This window comes from Equus przewalskii, chromosome 7 (assembly GCF_037783145.1).
Source record: "Equus przewalskii isolate Varuska chromosome 7, EquPr2, whole genome shotgun sequence".
Classification (NCBI taxonomy): Eukaryota; Metazoa; Chordata; class Mammalia; order Perissodactyla; family Equidae; genus Equus; species Equus przewalskii.
Genome location: NC_091837.1, coordinates 21,741,564 through 21,759,712, shown reverse-complemented (window position 1 = coordinate 21,759,712; position 18,149 = coordinate 21,741,564). Strand labels below are relative to the sequence as shown.

Here is an 18,149-nt window from a genome sequence, read left to right as displayed (position 1 = left end):
TATTCTGGACATTGCACATAGATGGAGTCATACAGTATGTGAACTTTTGTGTCTGGCTTCTTTCATTTAGTGTAAGGTTTTCAAGCTTCATGCATGGTGTAGCATGGATCAGCACTTCACTCCTTTTTATTGCCGAATACCATATCCCTATGTGGACGTATCACATGTCGTTTTACCATTCATCTGTTGTTTTCACTTTTTGGCTATTATGAATCATGCTGCTAAGAACATTCACATACAAGTTTTTGCATGGACGTGTTTTCACTTCTCTTGGCTTAGACTTCTAAAAAGAAAGAAAAAGTCACATAACGGAAACTCAGATGTGACCGTGCCCAGCTTCTGCTATTGCCCAGTGCTAACCTTGAAACAGGACGCAGAATTTTAAATCCTCACCAGAGCAAACCTTACTGCAGAGTTCCGGAGGGTCAAGGGGGAGTGACACATCACCTGGGGCTCAGCCTATCACTCCTGTCCTTTCCCACCTCTCCTCTCCTCAAGAGCACCCCCTTCCCTAGCCCAGGAGTTTCCTGTTCCTTGTTCCCCTCCCTCCACAGCCCTCCTCCTCCTCTCTCCCTCCACTCCCCTGCGCCATCCTTCCCTAACGCACAGCAAACCAGCTGGGTACGATCTGCGCCCTCTCACCCACCCCTACCTTATCAGCAAATCCAGGACCCTTCTCGGGGAACAGCGGTGGTTGTAAATGATAAATAATTTTCCTGCCACAAACAATTGTAGTTCCTGCTAGTCTGCACATACTTGACTATGTCACATACAACAACCACACACATTGACAAGCGCATATAAAAACATCTGAAGAACACTAAGTTCTGTGTCAATAATAAGCCTTCGAGTTCTCTTTCATACCATCGTTCATTAATTATTAATTACAACGAGAAGCATGGCTTTTATCCAGAATCTTTAGTAACTTCCTTTTTTTCACCTGTTCTACTAGGAGCATCTTTCATTTCAGTGCATATAATAGGCCTCTCTCGTTCCTTTCAATGGCTACACTGTTACTCAATGTCTAAATATATCATAAGCTATTGAACCAACCCCCATTAATGGATGTTCAGGTTATATTACTTTTATAACCAGCAAACGCAATAGGGAGATTGTCACTTTGAAAAATCATAGTTAAAAAAAGACGACACACTACCACAACAGAAAACCAGTGTTCCAGTAGGTCTTGATGCTGATTTCCAGTTCGTTACTGGAACTTTCATGTAACCTGGAGGTGGAGTCCCCCTGGAGTGTGAGGATTAGTGGGCCTCTGGACATCTATTACTTCCATAAAAATGAGCAAAGCATCTGTGTTCTGACTGATGACGTTCACCAGAGCCTGTGACTGCCCTGAGGGATTCCAGGACTTGTCCGAGCCTGAGCAGAGCTTGACTGCAGGGAGCGCCAGCTATCCTGTGGATCTGATAACCCCACTATTCTTTCGAGCACTGCATCCTAGAGCTTCTCGTTCACTCTGCTTGCTACAGTAAACATGCTGCTCCTTTTACTCATTACAATGTCTTCTATCACCAGGGCTGGTCCCTACCCCACATCTCCTCTGGAATGGTACTCATAGCTTGTTTCCTTTAGGACGCTGGGTATCCCACCTCCGGCCCCAAGTGCCTCGCCTCCTCCTTTGAACTACCTTCCTACCTACTACACACTTGTACATATTGCTATGTTATGCTGTATTCGATCCACTTCCTTCCTCAGAGCGAGAAGCCTTGGATGGTAGAGACCAGCTCTGTGTCCCCAGAGTAGGCACCCAACGAATGTGTTACAACGGCCTGAAGTGGTATGGAAGAAACTGTACTGGGCTCACCCAAAAAACCATACTGGGGCATTACTGAAGGACTGCACTACTCTAAACTCAAGTAACGTGGGCCTGGGACATGGAGGCATGGAAAACGGACTCTCAAGGTTGAAGAGGGTGACTGTGGGAGCTTGAAAACCTTGCTAGTCAAAGGAAGGGTCAGGGTCCAACAGCATCGACATCACCTGGGCACTTGTTATAAATGCAGAAACTCAGAGCCCAGCTCAGACCCAGTAAACCCGACTCTGCATTTGAATCTGTGTGCACATTAAGGTTTTGGAAGTGCTACACTAGAAGAGGCGGTGCCAGACCTTAAGAGCAACTGATTTTATTCCTTTTTTTTTTTTGAGGAAGATTAGCCCTGAGCTAACTGCTGCCAATCCTCTTCTTTTTGCTGAGGAGGACTGGCCCTCAGCTAACATCCGTGCTCATCCTCCTCTACTTTATATGTGGGACGTCTACCACAGCATGGCGTGCCAGGCGGTGCCATGTCCGCACCTGTGATCGGAACCGGCGAACCCTCGGCTGCCGATGCAGAATGTGCGAACTCAACCGCTGCGCCACCCGGCCGGCCCCTGATTTTATTCTTGTCCTGAGGAGGTGAGGCGACTCCAGAGGAAGGTGGAGTAGCACACTGCAGCAACCCTCACCTCAGCTATGTCAGGTGGTACCCAGGAGGGAAAGTGGGCAGTGGCAAGAGAACAGGGTCTGTCCTCCATTCTAGGATTAACTGCCACTTAACCAGCTGAATAATCCAGCCATGGCTGGGCACACAGAGGTCCTCAATAAATATTTTTGGATGAATTACCGAAAATTGATAAAGTCTAATTAACCTTAGTCTCGTTTCCTCGTCTGTAAAATGGGGATGATGATAATCACAGCGCCCACCTCCGGGTGCTGTGAGGAGGTTAACGAGATAAAGGAAGTGAAAGTTACTATAAAGGCGTCAGTTCCTATCATGGAGTACAGCTTGGGTTCCGCGGAGTTTTTGGAAAGGAGATAGCTGGGTTTCCCCAAGAGCCGGCTGCAGTTATAAGGTGCTATGCGGCAGGCAAGTAAGTGCAAACTTGGTTTCAGGGAAGAGTACTGGAAAAGAGTTAACCAAAGCAGCCTCTGGTGGTGGGCTCATAGGAGATATTCACTTTCTGCATTAAATCCTATATTGTTCAACTTTTAAAAAATAATGACATACACGACGCTTGTGAAATTGGAAAAGAACCCTCACTAGCAGGAAAAAAATGGGGGGGGGGAGAACAGCTGTATGGCTTTCAATCGCTTTTTCATCTCAAATCTTCAAGGGCTCCACTCGGAATGAGAGCTACCCTGAGCACCAGGGGAAAACGAAGCGGACAGGCTTCCCTGGCAATTACTCAAGCAGATTATCCAGTAAGTCAGATCAGGAAACATTTAAGACTAAGAAGTTCGCCACCCTTGTTCTAAGCACTTAGAAAATTCATCTAGTAGCCTGGGTCTGTTAATAACTTTTAAACAGACTTTTAATTTGCTATTAAATAACTCAGTTTAAAGAGGAAAGATCTTTTTGAGAGTAACGGGGTTATTTAAGCATCATATTGAGTTTTTTTCTTACTAAGGAAAAATTCACATAACATAAAATTGACATTAACCATTTTAAAGTGTATAATTCAGTGGCATTTAGCACATTCACAATGTTGTGCAACTATCGCTTCAATCTACTTCCAAGACATTTTCATCACCCCAAAAAGAAATTCTCTACCCATTAAGCAGTTACTCCCAATTCCCCTCCCCACCCAGCCCCTGGCAACTTCTAGCCTGCTTTTTCTCTCTTGGATTTGCCTATTCTGGACATTTCATATAAACGGAATCATACAATATGTGGCCTTTTGTGTCTCACTTCTTTCACTTAGCATAACATTTTCGAGGTTCATCCATGTTGTAGCATGAATCAGTGTTTCACTCCCTGTTATGGTTGAATAATTTTCCATTATATGGCTATACCATATTTCGTCTACCCATTCATCTGTTGATGGACATGTGGGTTGTTTCCACCTGTGGAAACTGTGGCTACTGCGAATAGTGCTGCTGTGAACATTTGTATACAAGTATTTGTTTGACTATCTATTTTCAGTTCTTGGTGGTATATGTCTAGGATGGAATTGCTGGATCATATGGTAATTCTACATTTAACTTTTTTTTTTTTTAGATTTTATTTTTTCCTTCTTCTCCCCAAAGTCCCCCGGTACATAGTTGTACATATTTTTTTTAGTTGTGGGTCCTTCTAGTTGTGGCATATGGGACACCACCTCAGCATGGCTTGATGAGTGGTGCCAGGTCCGTGCCCAGGATCTGAACCTGTGAAACCCTGGGCTGCCAGAGCAGAGGGTGAGAACTTAACCATTCAGCCATGGGCCCAGGCTATACATTTAACTTTCTGAGGAACTGCCAAACTGTTTTCCACAGCAGCCATAATCATTTTACACTCCCACCAGTGTAAAATGGATGAGAATGTATGAGGATTCCAATTTCTCCACATCCTTGCCAACACACTTCCATTTTTGTTTTTTGAATTATGGCAGCATCACATTGCTTTTGCCAAGCAGTGTTACTCATCTGAAACTGCTGATTAAGCACAGTTGTGTGTCAGAGAAAGTGACATTCAGTGACAGGTTGACTGCATGTTCTCATCCATCCACTCCTACTTGTCAGTCATTGAGCCTCTAGAAGTACCTTTTAACCCTTTTTTTCCACTGTGCTCAATCTTAGTAAATGCACCACTGTCCACCAGGTTGCTTGTGCCCTGAGATAACCTGGGAATTATCCACGCCACTTCCTTCCCTTCATCCCTCACATCCAATCCATCACCAACTCCTGCTGATTGCACCTGCAAAATACATCTCAAGTCTGTTCACTTCTCCCCGATTTCTGCTACAATCATCCTAGTCCAAGCCACCATGACCTCTCATCTGCATGCCTCATCTCCTTTTTTTAACCACCTGTATTCGTTATCTACGGCTACATAACAAATTATTACAAATGCAGCAGCTTAAAACAACGCACAATCATTATCTCACGATTTCTGTGGGTCAGATATCTGGGGCGCCTTTGTTGGGTGCTCATGGTTTCTAACAAAATGACATCAAGGTGCTGGCCAGTGCTGCAGTCACTTCAAGACTCAACCGGGGGATGATCCACTTCCTAGCTCACTCATGTGGCTACTGGCAGGCCTTAGGGCCTCCCTGGCTGTTGGCTGGAGACATCAGTTCTTAGCCACAGGGACTACTCCACAGGGCAGCTCACAGCTGGCTTCCTTCAGAGCAAGTGAGCAAGAGAGTGAGAGAACGAGCCTAAGACAGAAGTCACAGTCTCTTTGTAACCTAATCCTAGAAGTGATATTCTATCTCTGCTATAGTCTGTTAATTAAAAGCAAGTCACGGGTTCCAGTCCACCTTCAAGGGGTATGGGATATTACACAAAGGTATCACCAGGGGCCATCTTAGAGGCTATCTACTCCAATCTGTCCTCTGGCAGCCAACGATCTGTGTCCTTCCCACATGCAAAGTTGCACTCTCCCCCTCTGAAGGGCTTCAAAACTCGGCTGGCCTGTGACCGAGTGGTTAAGTTCGCATGCTCCACTTCAGTGGCCCAGGGTTTCACTGGTTCAGATCCTGGGCGTGGACATGGCACCACTCGTCAGGCCACGCTGAGGTTGTGTCCCACATGCCACAACTAGAAGGACAACTAAAAATATATAACTATGTCCTGGGGGTATTTGGGGAGAAGCAAGCAGAAAAAAAAGAAAATAAAGATTGGCAACAGTTGTTAGCTCAGGTGCCAATCTTTAAGGGGGAAAAAAAACCCTCATCCCAGTAAAGCATCAGCTAGAAGTCCAAAATCGCAAAACTGAATCAAGTCCAGGTGTAGATTAATCCCCTGAGTATAGTTCGTTAAGTACCTTTCCTCAAGTACAGAGCCTCTTAATGTGAAGACTTGTGAAAATAAAGAGACAAATGATTTGTCCCCTACACACTCAACAGCAACAGACACTCTTACTCAACAAGGGGGAAGTGAGAGGCACAAAGGAGTCACTGGTCCATGGAAGGCTGAAACCCAGCTGGGCAAATGTTGGAAGCTCCTAGAGTAGTTCTCAAAGCCCGAGAATAATTATCCATGGCTCCCGGCTTCACTCTCTGAGTCATGCTTTTTCATAAAAAGTAGCGTGTTTGCAGCTCAGCAGCATTCTTGGCTGTCTTCCTGCTAGCACTGTGGAGGTCTAAAGGCCTCTCTTTATTCTGTTCTGTCACTTTCTCCTCAGTCCGAGAGGCCAAATATAACTCTTTCAACAACTTTGTGGGTTTCCTGGGAACCTTCTTGGAGTTCACGCCATATCCGCAATCTCCCTGAAAAAGTCTCCTCTGCCTTGGGCTCCTGCTGGAGTGCTGCGGAGCGTGACTTTAAGCTTCCTGGAGGCCTTAACGTTTGACTGAGAGGATCTATGAGACACACCCGAAATGTCTTCAAAGGATCTTTTCCATGACTGAATAGTTTTCTAAAGTATCATCTTTGATCTTCTGAGATCTTAACAAAATATTAGACAGTCATGCCTTCTACTTTAGCTTTAGGCCATGTTATAGACTGAATGTTTGTGTCCCCTCCAAATTCATATGACGAAGCTCTAACCCCCAACGTGATATAGTTGGAAGTGGGGCCTCTGGATGGTAATTAGGTTTAGATGAGGTCATGAGGATGGGGCTGCCATGATGGCATTAGTGTCGTTATAAGAAGAAGGGACCAGAGCTCCGTCTCTCCACGTGTGAGGACACGTTGAGAAGGCCGCTGTCTGCAAGCCAGGAAGAGGGCCTCACGAGGAACTGAGTCTGCCAGCACTGTGATCTTTGACTTCCCCACTTCCAGAACTGTGAGGAATAAACGTCTATTTGTAAGACATCCAGTCTATCTAATGGGTAGAGGCTGGAAGAGTCTGGGGGTACATACTAGAAATACAAATGTTAAGGGCAATTCTGGTGAGGGCTCAGAAAGAAAAAGAGGAGAGTTGGAGAGAAAGCTTCATTTTCTTAGAGAATACATAACCAATCAAGAACAAAATGTTGGTAGAAATATCAACGGCAAGGTCCATTTCGATGAGGTCTTAGAGGGAAATGAGGAACATGTTGGACAATGGAGAAAAGTCGATCCTCGTTATAAAGTGGCAAAGAACTTGGCTGAACTGTGTCCCTAGTGTTTTTGGAAGGTAGAACTTGCGAGCAATGAAACTGGATATTCAGCAGAGGAGATTTTTTTTTTTTGAGGAATATTAGCCCTGAGCTAACACCTGCTGCCAATCTTCCTCTTTTTTTGCTGAGGAAGACTGGCCCTGAGCTAACATCCGTGCCCATCTTCCTCTACTTTATAGGTGGGACGCCTGGCACAGCATGACTTGCCAAGTGCTACCACGTCTGTGCTCGGGATCCCAACTGGCAAACTCCGGGCCACCCAAGCAGAATGTGCGAACTTAGCCGCTGCACCACCGGGCCAGCCCCTCAACAAATATTTATTAAGCATCTGCAGTGAGCTGAGTGTTGAGAATGTGACCAATTATACAGATAAAATTCTTTCCCTTGTGGAGATTATTTACAGTCTAGTTGGGGAGAGAACCCTACAGAATAAAAAACAAATGAATATATAAATAAAAGCTGTGATCCGCACCAGGAAGTAAGTTATGAGATGACAGGAATATCTGATTTTGACTGGGACAAGGGTGAGGCATCTTCTTTCTCATAAAATGGTATTTAGAATGTGGTTGGAGAATGTGTAGAACTTAGGCTGTGTGTGTGCTTGGAGGGGAGATAAGTTTCTGAGTAGAGGGAAAGCATATGCAGATAAGATCCAATAAGCTGAGCTGCCAGACTCAGAGTATTTGAGCACTGGGACCTCGTCTCTTCTTCATCTCTGCATTCTATTATGTAGCACAGTGTCTGGCACAGAGAGCCACTTGAGAAATTCTTACTGAATGAACGAATGAATCCAAGGCACCTTCTATTTCCTGTTATGGATAATGTCAATTCACGTCATTTAGAAATTTCCTTCCAAAATTCCCTGCTGGATCACTGTTCTCATTTGTATGAGGTAGCACAGGCAAAACTGCTGTAACAAAAAGACTCAAGTATGTAAAAGCTCAATATAATAATGTAGGTTTATTTTTTTTTTCTCATACATCAGTCCTAGGTGTAAGATTAGGTCGATGGGGCCGAGTTCTCCTCCACCCAGGAATCTTCCATCTTGAGGCCTTGCCTTCTCCAGATGCTGGTCATCATCTTTCAGCTGGCAGAGTAAATAAGACCAGCTGTTGACGGATTTTCTGGGCCAAGCCAAGAAACAATGCACATCTCTTCTGCTCACTTTCCACTAGGGAGAGCATAGGCACAGAGCCACATCTACTTTAAGGGGGCTGAGGGATGTACTCTAGGCATATAGCCAACAACGAGGACAACTATATCTGCGCAATATACATCCAATTACTCACTTGACTTATCCTCTGGTATATTGAACAAGAACCTCAAATTAACCTAGATAGAACAGAACTCTGGATTCCCCACCCTCACTCTCATCAACCTTTGATTCACTGAATGGCACCATCATCTATCCAATTGCTTAAATTAAGCCAAACACCTCGAAGTTATTTTATTTATTTATTTTTAAGATTGTATTTTTCCTTTTTCTCCCCAAAGCCCCCGGTACATAGTTGTATATTTTTAGTTGTGGGTCCTTCTAGTTGTGGCATGTGGGATACAGCCTCAGCATGGCCTGATAAGTGGTGCCATGTCTCTGCCCAGGATCCCAATTGGTGAAACCCTGGGCCACCGAAGCAGAGCACACGAACTTAACCACTCGGCCATGGGGCCAAGCCCCTGGAAGTTATTCTTGATTCATTTCTTATTCTCACCTTCCACACTGAATCCTTCAAGAAGTCCTGTCAATTCTACCTCCAAAACATCATAAATCCATCTACTCTATCTTTACTGCCACCTCTTCGGTTCAAGCACCATATAATCTCTCGTCTGGATTATTTCGATAGCCTCCTAAATGCTCTCCATGTATCCACTCTTGCTTGCCCATATTTCATTCTCTGTACAGCAGAGCGATCTTTTAAAACATAACTTTGATCACATCACTCTTTAGTGATGGCTTAGAATAAAATCCAAAGTTCTTTCCATGTCCCCTAAGGGTGTATATGACACAGCCCCGGCCCAGCTCTCCAACCTCATCCTTTATCACTCTCTCCTACTCACTCTGCTCCAGCTACAGTGATCTTCTTGCTGCTCCTGGAACACATTTAACTTTTTCCACCTTAAGATTTTTGCACTTGCTGTTCCAAATGCCCAGAAACCTCTTCGAATTTCCAACAGACCACTCCTTCTCATTCCTCAGAGGTCTCAGCTTCAATGTTACCTCCTGGGAGACCTGCCCTAATCATCTAAAAGAGAAAAATCCCCTCATCCAGTTATTCTCTTACTTCAGCATCCTGTTCATTTTCTTCCTGGCATCTACAAACTCTGTGTTTTTCCCTGTTTATTTTCTGCTTCCCTTTCCCGAAAGTAAGATCCACGAGCAAGTACTGTGTCTTGTTCCTACTGTTTGCCCAGTGTCGAGCAGACCTGGCACACAGTGGTGCTCAAGAAATAAGTGAATGAATGAAGAACCACCAAGAGGTGATCAGCCAAAAGCTCCCGCAAGGTAAGCTGCGGGTGTAGTGTAAGGAGCACAAACCTGGGTTCCGATTCTGCCTTGACCGCTTCTCAGCTGTGCACAAGTGAGGCGGGCTCTCTGAGCCTCAGTTACCCACTCTGTAAACGGGAGATAAGAACATACTTACCTCTCAGGGCCGAATGCCTAGTAAAGAAAGGAACTACTGGAGGAAAAGAGCTTCACATAAAATTAACGCTCCGTATTTATAACTATTAGCGCTACTATTATACACAATTCTGTCCTCTTACCGCAGGACCTCCCCGGGGCCTCAGTTTCCTCCTCTCTATCACGAGTCAACACCCCCGACTCCTCTTCGCAGGTGTTTCTGGCGACAGAAACCTCCTCGTCCGCCCGGGGAGGAAAAACGCAGCGAGGACACTCTCGCAATCAGCTCCTCAGTAGGGCGGCGATCTCCAATGGCCCCGCCCCGCCGGGCCCCGCCCCGTTACGTCATCGGCGCGGCGCCAGCGCTGCTGAGGGCCCCGCGGGCCTGTCCTGGGCGTGGCGCACCTTGGGGAGGCCCTGGCGGGCGCCTGCAAATCTCCTGCGTGGTTCGGGGGCGGCGCGGAAACCCCAGCGGACTGCAGCGAGGGGCGCGTGGAGCTGTGGGTGCACGGAGTCGGGCGGCCGGAGGGGCGGCCCGGAGCTCAGGCGGGGCACGGCGCCGGCGGGCGGGCGGGCGGCCGGCGGGGCTACCCGGCGCGGGTGTCCCGGCGATGTGTGGCGCTGAAGCGGCAGCGGGAGCAGCAGCGGCGGCGGCGGGCTCGGTTTCGGCTTCGCGGCGGTGCCGGCGGCGGAGACGGAGGCGCAGGCTCCTCCTCAGGACCTGGCGAGCCCGGGCCTAAGCGGCGGCCCCGCGAGGCCCTTGCACAGCGCCCCGGACCGGGGCCCTCCCTGCCTCGCCCTGCCCCGGGAGCCTGCCTCCCCCGCCGGGGATGAGGCCGGGAGGCGGCCGCGCGGGGCCCAACACAAAGGCTCGTCCCCGGGGGCTGCCGCCGCCGCCGCCAGCCTAAAGCCGCCCGCCGAAGCCGAGCCGGCGCCGGGGCCCTCATCCCCGCCGGTCCCCGGGGGCGGCGGCTGCCTGTCTTCCCGAGGCCCAGGGGCCCAAGCGCCGAGCCCCTTGCTCCTTCGGCCGCGGTGGGACCGGGCAGCTGCGCAGCCTCCGCCGCTCCCGGCCGTAGGGACCTCTCGGAGCATGTCTGAGGAGAGCGACATGGAGAAGGCCATCAAGGTAAGGGGGAGATGCCCCCTTCCTCCCCGCTTTGTCCTTGTGGCATTCCTCTCGACTCCAGCCTCAGAAAGCGGAGAGAACTTCAGTGAGAGAGTCCGGCGACTCCCGGGTTTCGGTCTTCCCCGGATTCCGCGGACTGCGTTTCACAGCCCTGGGGCGAAGGGTCTGTGTAGTGCGGGATGTCCGACTCCCTCCGACTTCCCTGGTTAAAGTGGGAGGTGCTTGCGTTTAGCTAGAACGGAAGGTGAGTGGGCTGGAGGTACTTGATGTGAGTGGGACGCAGAGGGCCCTGCTGCTCCACCTTGGATCACTCCCCAAGTGCCGCCAGCACTTGCGTCCGGATGGTGTGCTGCAACAGCACTGGGAGAATTGGACTTTACCCATCGCTCCCCATTTGTTTGAAACCAGCCTCCTGGAAATGTGCAGTTTCGGGAGGTGGTTCACCTTCTTACAAAACTTGTCTTTTGGCAAATAGGTTGTTCTCACTTTTCCGTGTGTTCCCCTTCCCTTTTCCTCTTGCCGCTTCCCTCTCCCAGGCAACATTGAGTTTATTTAGGGAGAGCTAACTGTGTCCTGTGATTTGCTGCTCTGTTAACCAAAAGAAAAGCAAATATGTGTGTTCTAAAATGACCCAAATAAAATGACAAGTGTTCTAAAACCTGTTTTTTACTCCTTTTTTTTTTTTTTTTTTTTTTTTTACCAGGTATACTTTGAGGCGCTAAGGCACTAAGAGCCAGGAAGTTAGCTGTAGCTAGGAAATTAGAGTCTGATGTAAATTGAACACTGAAGCTTGAAGTTTGATATGTGTTTAGTTATCTCGCAGTGTGAAGTCGCCTCGGTGCATTTAAGAATTTAATTTTCCCTTGGGGGACAGGCATCCATTGGCAACTTGGAGTTATTTTCCCATTCAAGACACAATCACTATTATCAGTAACTAATTAAGAACTTACACTTGGGTAGTGAAGTTTATAGAAATCATCAGTCATTCCAAAGAAACTTCACCTTTTAAAGGAGGCATCAAAATATAACATACACATTAAGGAAGATCAAATTTTAAATAATAGAAATAAAAGTTCTAAAATACTGCTGTGATATATCCACTTTTTCCTTTTGGTTTGGATTTTATTGGTGCAGGGTCATGAATTGTTGCCTAAAGTTATATGACTGGGTTGTGAATTAAAGCATATGTGGCAGATTTTTAAATACAAGTTTGTGTGCTTTGTGCTAAGTGCCATCTTAGGCACTAGTGGTGCAAAGCCAGACTCCTAGATGTTCCTGCTGTCATGGAGCTTATATTCTAGGTGGTGGAATTAGGTAATAAACATTCCCAGGTGGTTATAATTAAGTATAAAAAGGGTTGGGACTATTAGTTTAGGAAGGGTAGTCAGGGAAGTCTTCTCTGAGGCGGTGACATTTGTGTAGAGCTCTGAAGAGAATGAGGGAGCAAACCTCCACTGTCTCAGAGAAGAATATTATAGGCAGAGGGAACAGCAAGTACAAAGGCCCTGAGGTAGGTGGAGGTCTTGTGTGATCCAGGAATAGCAAGGTGGCTGGAATGCAGTGGGTCAGTGTAGAATATGTTAGGTAATGGGAAGCCAGAGCACATAGAGCCTTGTAGACCATTGTAAGAACTTTGGCCTTGACCCTGAGTAGCAGGGGAACTCTGGGAAGTTTTGAGCAGAAGAGGGACATAGTTCTGGTGGGCAAATACATGAATGGGGAGGCAGTGTTAATTAGTAGTTACAATAGTTTCTCTGGGTAGACTAATGGGTTGAAATCTCAGCCATGCCATTCATTAGCTGTGTCCTTAAGTGAGTCACTTCACTTCTCTGTCCTTAAGTGTGCTCATCCATGAAAGGGGTATGAACACACTCCCCAGCTCATAGGATTTTTTTTGAGGATGTAATGAGCAAATATATCTAAATGTGCTACAACAGGACCGAACATTTAGTAAGAGCTCAATGAATATTAGCACGTAGCAAATTAACAGTGGTTTAGAAAGAGTGGTACTTTTCTTCACTTGGTCACTGTTGTCCAACCTAATTTTCTTAAGTTTTTTTTTTTTTTTCTTTTTTTGCTTTTCTTCACATGCTTGATAGCTGATTATGAATCTTCCTACTTATTTGGGTGTTTCTCACCAATACAAATTAGAGGAGTTGAAAATATCTGATTTGACAACCAGTACTGACTAGGATGTGCTCCCTTGGAAGCAAGCCGCATCCCATCAAATAAAACTTTTGGTTTGTGGCATTGCGTTGTATTCATTGTTTTGCTTTTTTGAGGCTGTCGCTCAAATGGTGAGAACTGAGATCTCTAGCATTCAGTTGGAAAAGCTGTTTTCCTGGGCTGTAACCACAGCACTTAACCTCCTGCTGCCTGACTACCTGAGAGCGGGCTGATTGGACTTTCAGATCTCCTCCTGTTACTATTAAAGGTATTAGGATAGGGCCAAGTGACTCCAACCGTAGGCTCTGTCTTCTCATTTCTGTCTCTGCTCCCTTAGCCTCATGACTTCACTATACTCAAAACACTTAGCTAAACCTGGGGAATGAGTATTTGGGATTAAAGATTATTTTACATATTTGTCTTCTGTTTTATATGGCAGAGTTTTTAATATTTGATGAACTTAGTGAAAATTCATTTCCTTAGTTGAAAAAAATTATTAAAAATTGCAGTATAATTTACATACCATAAAATTCACCCAATGTAAGTGTATAATTCAATAATTTTTTGTAAATTTATAGAGCTGCGCAACTATCATCACAATCCAGTTTTAGAATATTTCCATCTTGCCTAGAAAGTTCCTTCTGCCTCTTTGTAGTCAGCCTCTACTCCCATTCCCCACCCCAGACAACCACCGATCTGCTTTCTGCCACTATAGTTTTGCCTTCTCTAGAAATTCCAGATTACAGAAGTTGTATAACATGCAGTGTTCTGTGTTTGGGTTCTTTAACGTATCATACTACTTTTGGGATTCATCCGTGTTAGTACATGCATCAGTAGTTCATTCCTTTTTGTTATTGAGTAATCTTTTTATTGTCTATCCATCCCCAGTTGGTGGACATTTAGAATGTTTCCAGTTTTTAGCTATTATGAATAAAATGATAAATAAAATTTGTCCATACAAGTTTTTGTGTGAATATATATTTTAATTTCTTTTGGGCAAATACCTAGGTGTGGCATTACTGGGTAGTATGGTAAGTTTATGTTCAACTTTTTAAGAAACTGCGAAACTTTTCCAAAGTAGCTTTACCATTATTCGTTCCCACCAGTAGTGTTTGAGGGTTCTCGTTTTTGTTTTTTTACCCTCCTCGCAAATATTTGGTATTGTCAGCCTTTCTACCTTAGCCATTCTACTGGTTGTGTAGTGGTATCTCACTGCAGTTTTAATTTGCATTTCCCTAATGACTGATGCCTTTGGGCATCTTTTCATGTGCTTATTTGCCATTCCTGTATCTTTTCTGGTGAAGTAGCTATTAAAATCTTTTGCCCATTTTAAAATAGGGTTGTCTTATTGAGTTGTAAGAGTTCTTTATATACTCTGAGTAAAAGAACTAATTCTAGTGATCTTGAGCATCTTTTCATGTGCTTCTTTGCCCTTTGTGTATTTTTTTCTGGTGAACTGTATAAAAATCTTTTGCCCATTTTTAAATTGAGTTGTTTGTCTTATTATTGAGTTGTAGGAGTTCTTTGTAAACTCTGAATAAAAGTCATTTATCAGGTATATGATCTACAAATTTTTTTCCCAGTCTATGGCTTATCTTTTTTAATGGTGTCTTTTGAAAAGCAAAAGGTTTTAATTTTGATGAAGTCATTTATCAAATTTTTTTCTTTTATGGATTGTGCTTATGGTGTCCAAGCTAAGAAATCTTTGTCTAATCTAAAAGGTCACAAGATTTTTCTCCTGTGTTTCTTCCAGAGGTGTTATAGTTTTAGTACTTTCATTTAGGTCTAATGTGCATTTTGAGTTAACTTTTGTGTTTGGTATGACGTAAAGGTCCAAGGTTTTGTTCGTTTGTCTTTACTGTGGATATCCAGTTGTTCCAGGACCATTTGTTCCAAACACTGTCTTTTGTCCATTGAATTACTTTGGTACCTTTCTTGAAAATCAGTTGATCGTAAGTGTGCGAGTTTATTTCTGGATTCTCTCTTATGTTCCATTGATCAATATGACTGTCCTTATGCCAGTACCACACTGATTTGATTACTGAAGCTTTATAGTAATTTTCAAATTGGATAGTGTGAGAACCAACTTGGTTCTTCTTTTTCAAAATTAAGTTGGCCATTAAGTTGGAGAAGTTTTTGTATTTCCCAATACATTTTAGAATAAGCTTATCAATTTCTACAAAAAAGTGTGCTGAGAATTTGACCAATTCCATTGAATCTATGGGTCAATTTGGGAACAATTTGCCATCTTAATATTATCTTCTAATCCATGAACGTGGTGTACCTCTCCATTTCTTTAGGGCTTCTCTCATTTCTCTTAGCAATGTGTTTGTAGTTTTTGGTGTACAGATCTTGCACTTCTTTTGATAAATTTCTAAATATTTTATTTTTGATGCCATTAAGAATGGAATTTTTGTTTTCTTAATTTCAAGTTTTTGGATTGTTTCTTGCTAGTGTATAGAAATACAGTTGATTTCTGTATTCTAATTTTGTATTCTGCATCTTTACTACATTTGCTTATTCTAGTTTTTTTTGTAGGTTCTTTAGGATTTTCTGCATATAAAAATCCTGTCTTCAGCAAATACAGTTTTACTCATTCCTTTACAGTATGTGTGCTTTTAATTTCTTTTTCTTGCCTTATTCCATGGGTAGAGCCTCAGGTATAGTGTTGAATGAACGTGGCAAAAGTGGACATGTTTCCTTGTTCCTGATCTCAAAGGGAAAGCATTTAAATACTTACCACTAAGTTTTTTTGTAGATAATCTCTGTCAAATTGAGGAGTTTCCTTCCATTCCTTGTTTGCTGAGAGTTTTTTTAATCAGGAATAGGTGTTAAGTTTTTGTTAAATGTTTTTTCTGCATCTGTTGAGTTGATCGAATGGTGTTTGTTCTTTATTCTTAATGTGATATACAGATCTTCCTCATCTTACAATAGGGTTACATCCCAATAAATCCTTCATAAGTTGAAAATATTGTAAGTTGAAAATGCATTTAACACACCTAACCTACTGAACATCATAGCTTAACCTAGCCTGCCTTAAACATGCTACAGTTGAGCAAAAGTATCTAACACAAAGCCTGTTTTCTAATAAAGTGTTGAATATCTCATGTAATTTATTGAATATTGTACTGAAAGTGAAAAACAGAATGGTTGTGTGGGTACAGAAGAGTTGTAAGTGTATCATTTTACCCTTGTGATTGCATAGCTGACTGGGGGCTGTGGCTTGCTGCTGCTGCCCAGCATCACAAGAGAGTATTGTACCGCATATCACTAGCCTAGGAAAAGATCAAAATTCAAAATTTGAAGTATGGTTTCTACTGAATGCATATTGTTTTTGCACCATTGTAAAGTTGAAAAGTCTTAAGTTGAACCATGGTAAGTTGGGGACCGTCTGTATAGTTAATTGATTTTCAGATAGTAAACCAATCTTGCGTTCTTGTTATAAGCCGCACTTAATCTGATGTAAAATCATTCTTATATGTTTCTGTATTCAGTTTGCTAATAATTTTGTTAAGGATTTTGCATCAGTATTCATGAGCGATATAGGTCTGTAGTTTTCTTGTGATGCCCTTGTCTAGCTTTGGTATAATGGTACTACTGGCTTTATAGAATGAGTCGGGAAGTATACCCTCTTCTGTTTCCTGGAAGAACTTGTAGAGGATTGGTATTATTTTGTTAAATCAATCGTTCTCAGTAGGTAGTGATTTTCGCCTCTCATGAGACATTTGGCAGTGTTTGGAGAAATTTTTGGTTGTCAATACTGGTAGAGGATGTTTCTGGCATCTAGTGGGTATAGGACAGGAATGCGGCTGAACATCTTACCAAAGCACAGGACAACCTTACAACAAAGAACTAACTGGTTCAAAATGTCAGTGATGCTGAGGTTGAGAAACTCTGCTTTAAATATTTGGTAGAATTCACTGCAGAAGCCATGTGGGCCTAGACTTTGCTTTGTGGGAAGATTTTCGTTTGTCAACTCAGTTTCTTTACTTGTTATAGATCTGTTCAGATTTTCTATTTCTTCTTGAGTCAGTTTTGGTAATTTATGTCTTTCTAGGCATTTGTCCATATCATCCAGTAGCCTAATTTGTTGGCAGAAAGTTGTTTATGGCATTCCCTTATACTCAGTGCTTTGATTCCTCTAAGGTCAATTGTGATGTCACTTCTTTCATTTCTAAGATTAATAATTTGTATTTTTTCTCTTTCTCAGTTGAGCTTTCAAAGAATCAACTTTTGGTTTTCATTGATTTTTCTCTATTTTCTGTTTTCTATTTTACTGATTCTGCACTAGTTTTTTATTAATTCTTTTTCTGCTTGCTTTGGGTATAGTTTGTTCTTTCTTTAGTTTTTAAAGGTAGAAGCTTAGGTTATTGATTTGTGATCTTCCTTTCTTGTGTAGGCTTTTATAGCTATAAATTTCTATCCAAACACTGCTTTAGCTACATCTCCTAAATTTTGGCGTATTGTGTTTTCATTTTCATTCAGATCAAAATATTTTTTAATTTCTCTTGTTATTTCTTCTTTGGCCCATTGGTTATTTAGAGGGGTGTTACTTACTTTCTAAATATTTGTCAATTTCCTTGTGTTGCTTTATAGCTTAATTCCATTGTGGTTAGAAAACTTTATATAATTTTTAAAAATTTTTTGAGACTTATGATCTAGCATATGGTTTGTTCTGGAGAATATTCTATGTGTGCTTGGGAAAAATGTATACTCCCCCATTGTTGGATGGAGCGTTTTATAGATGTCATTTAGGTGAGGTTGGTTGAAAGTGTTGTCTCCTATATCCTTAGTGATTTTCTGTCTAGTTTTTCTTTCTCTTGAGAGTGGGGGTACTGAAAGGTACAACTATTATTTTTGAATTGTCTATTTTCCTCTTAAATTTTGTCAATTTTTACTTCACGTATTTTTGGACTCTTGCTAGGTGGAAGCAATATAGGTTTATAATGATCATATCTTCCTGACGAATTGACCTTTTTAGCATTATAAAAAGTGCCTCTCTCTGTTAACATCTTTTAAAGTCTATGTCTGTTGTCAGTGTAGCTACTCCAGCTCTCTTACGTTTACTCGTGGTATATCTTTTTCCATTCTCTTATTTTTTTTCTTTTTATTTATTGTACTAAAATACATATAACATAAAATTTACCATCTTAACCATTTTTTTTTTTAAGGTTTTATTGTTTTCCTTTTTCTCCCCAAAGCCCCCCAGTACATAGT

The 18,149-nt window shown here is 43.1% G+C and overlaps 1 protein-coding gene and 1 long non-coding RNA gene across 7 annotated transcripts in view; one reads left to right on the top strand and one right to left on the bottom strand.

Annotated features, from left to right (window-relative positions):
- Positions 1 to 7,964: 7,964 nt before the first annotated feature.
- Positions 7,965 to 9,978, bottom strand: LOC103554559 (uncharacterized). Its single transcript, XR_545727.2, has 3 exons — positions 9,784 to 9,978; positions 9,557 to 9,633; positions 7,965 to 8,110 (listed from the first exon to the last, which is right to left on the bottom strand). It is a non-coding gene; the product is annotated as an uncharacterized lncRNA (long non-coding RNA).
- A 652-nt stretch (positions 9,979 to 10,630) lies between these two features.
- The window catches only part of MAPKAPK5 (MAPK activated protein kinase 5), a 38,491-nt gene continuing 30,972 nt past the window's right edge, over positions 10,631 to 18,149 (top strand). For 4 of the 6 annotated variants that reach the window (XM_070628875.1, XM_070628874.1, XM_008525680.2 and 1 more), the window contains exon 1: positions 10,636 to 10,766. In XM_070628875.1, the coding sequence (XP_070484976.1) occupies positions 10,731 to 10,766 (36 nt within the window). In that variant the 5' untranslated portion in view covers positions 10,636 to 10,730. Of the gene's footprint in view, positions 10,767 to 18,149 lie in introns of all 6 variants that reach the window. The other 2 variants (XM_070628873.1, XM_070628872.1) reach the window with 1 other exon arrangement.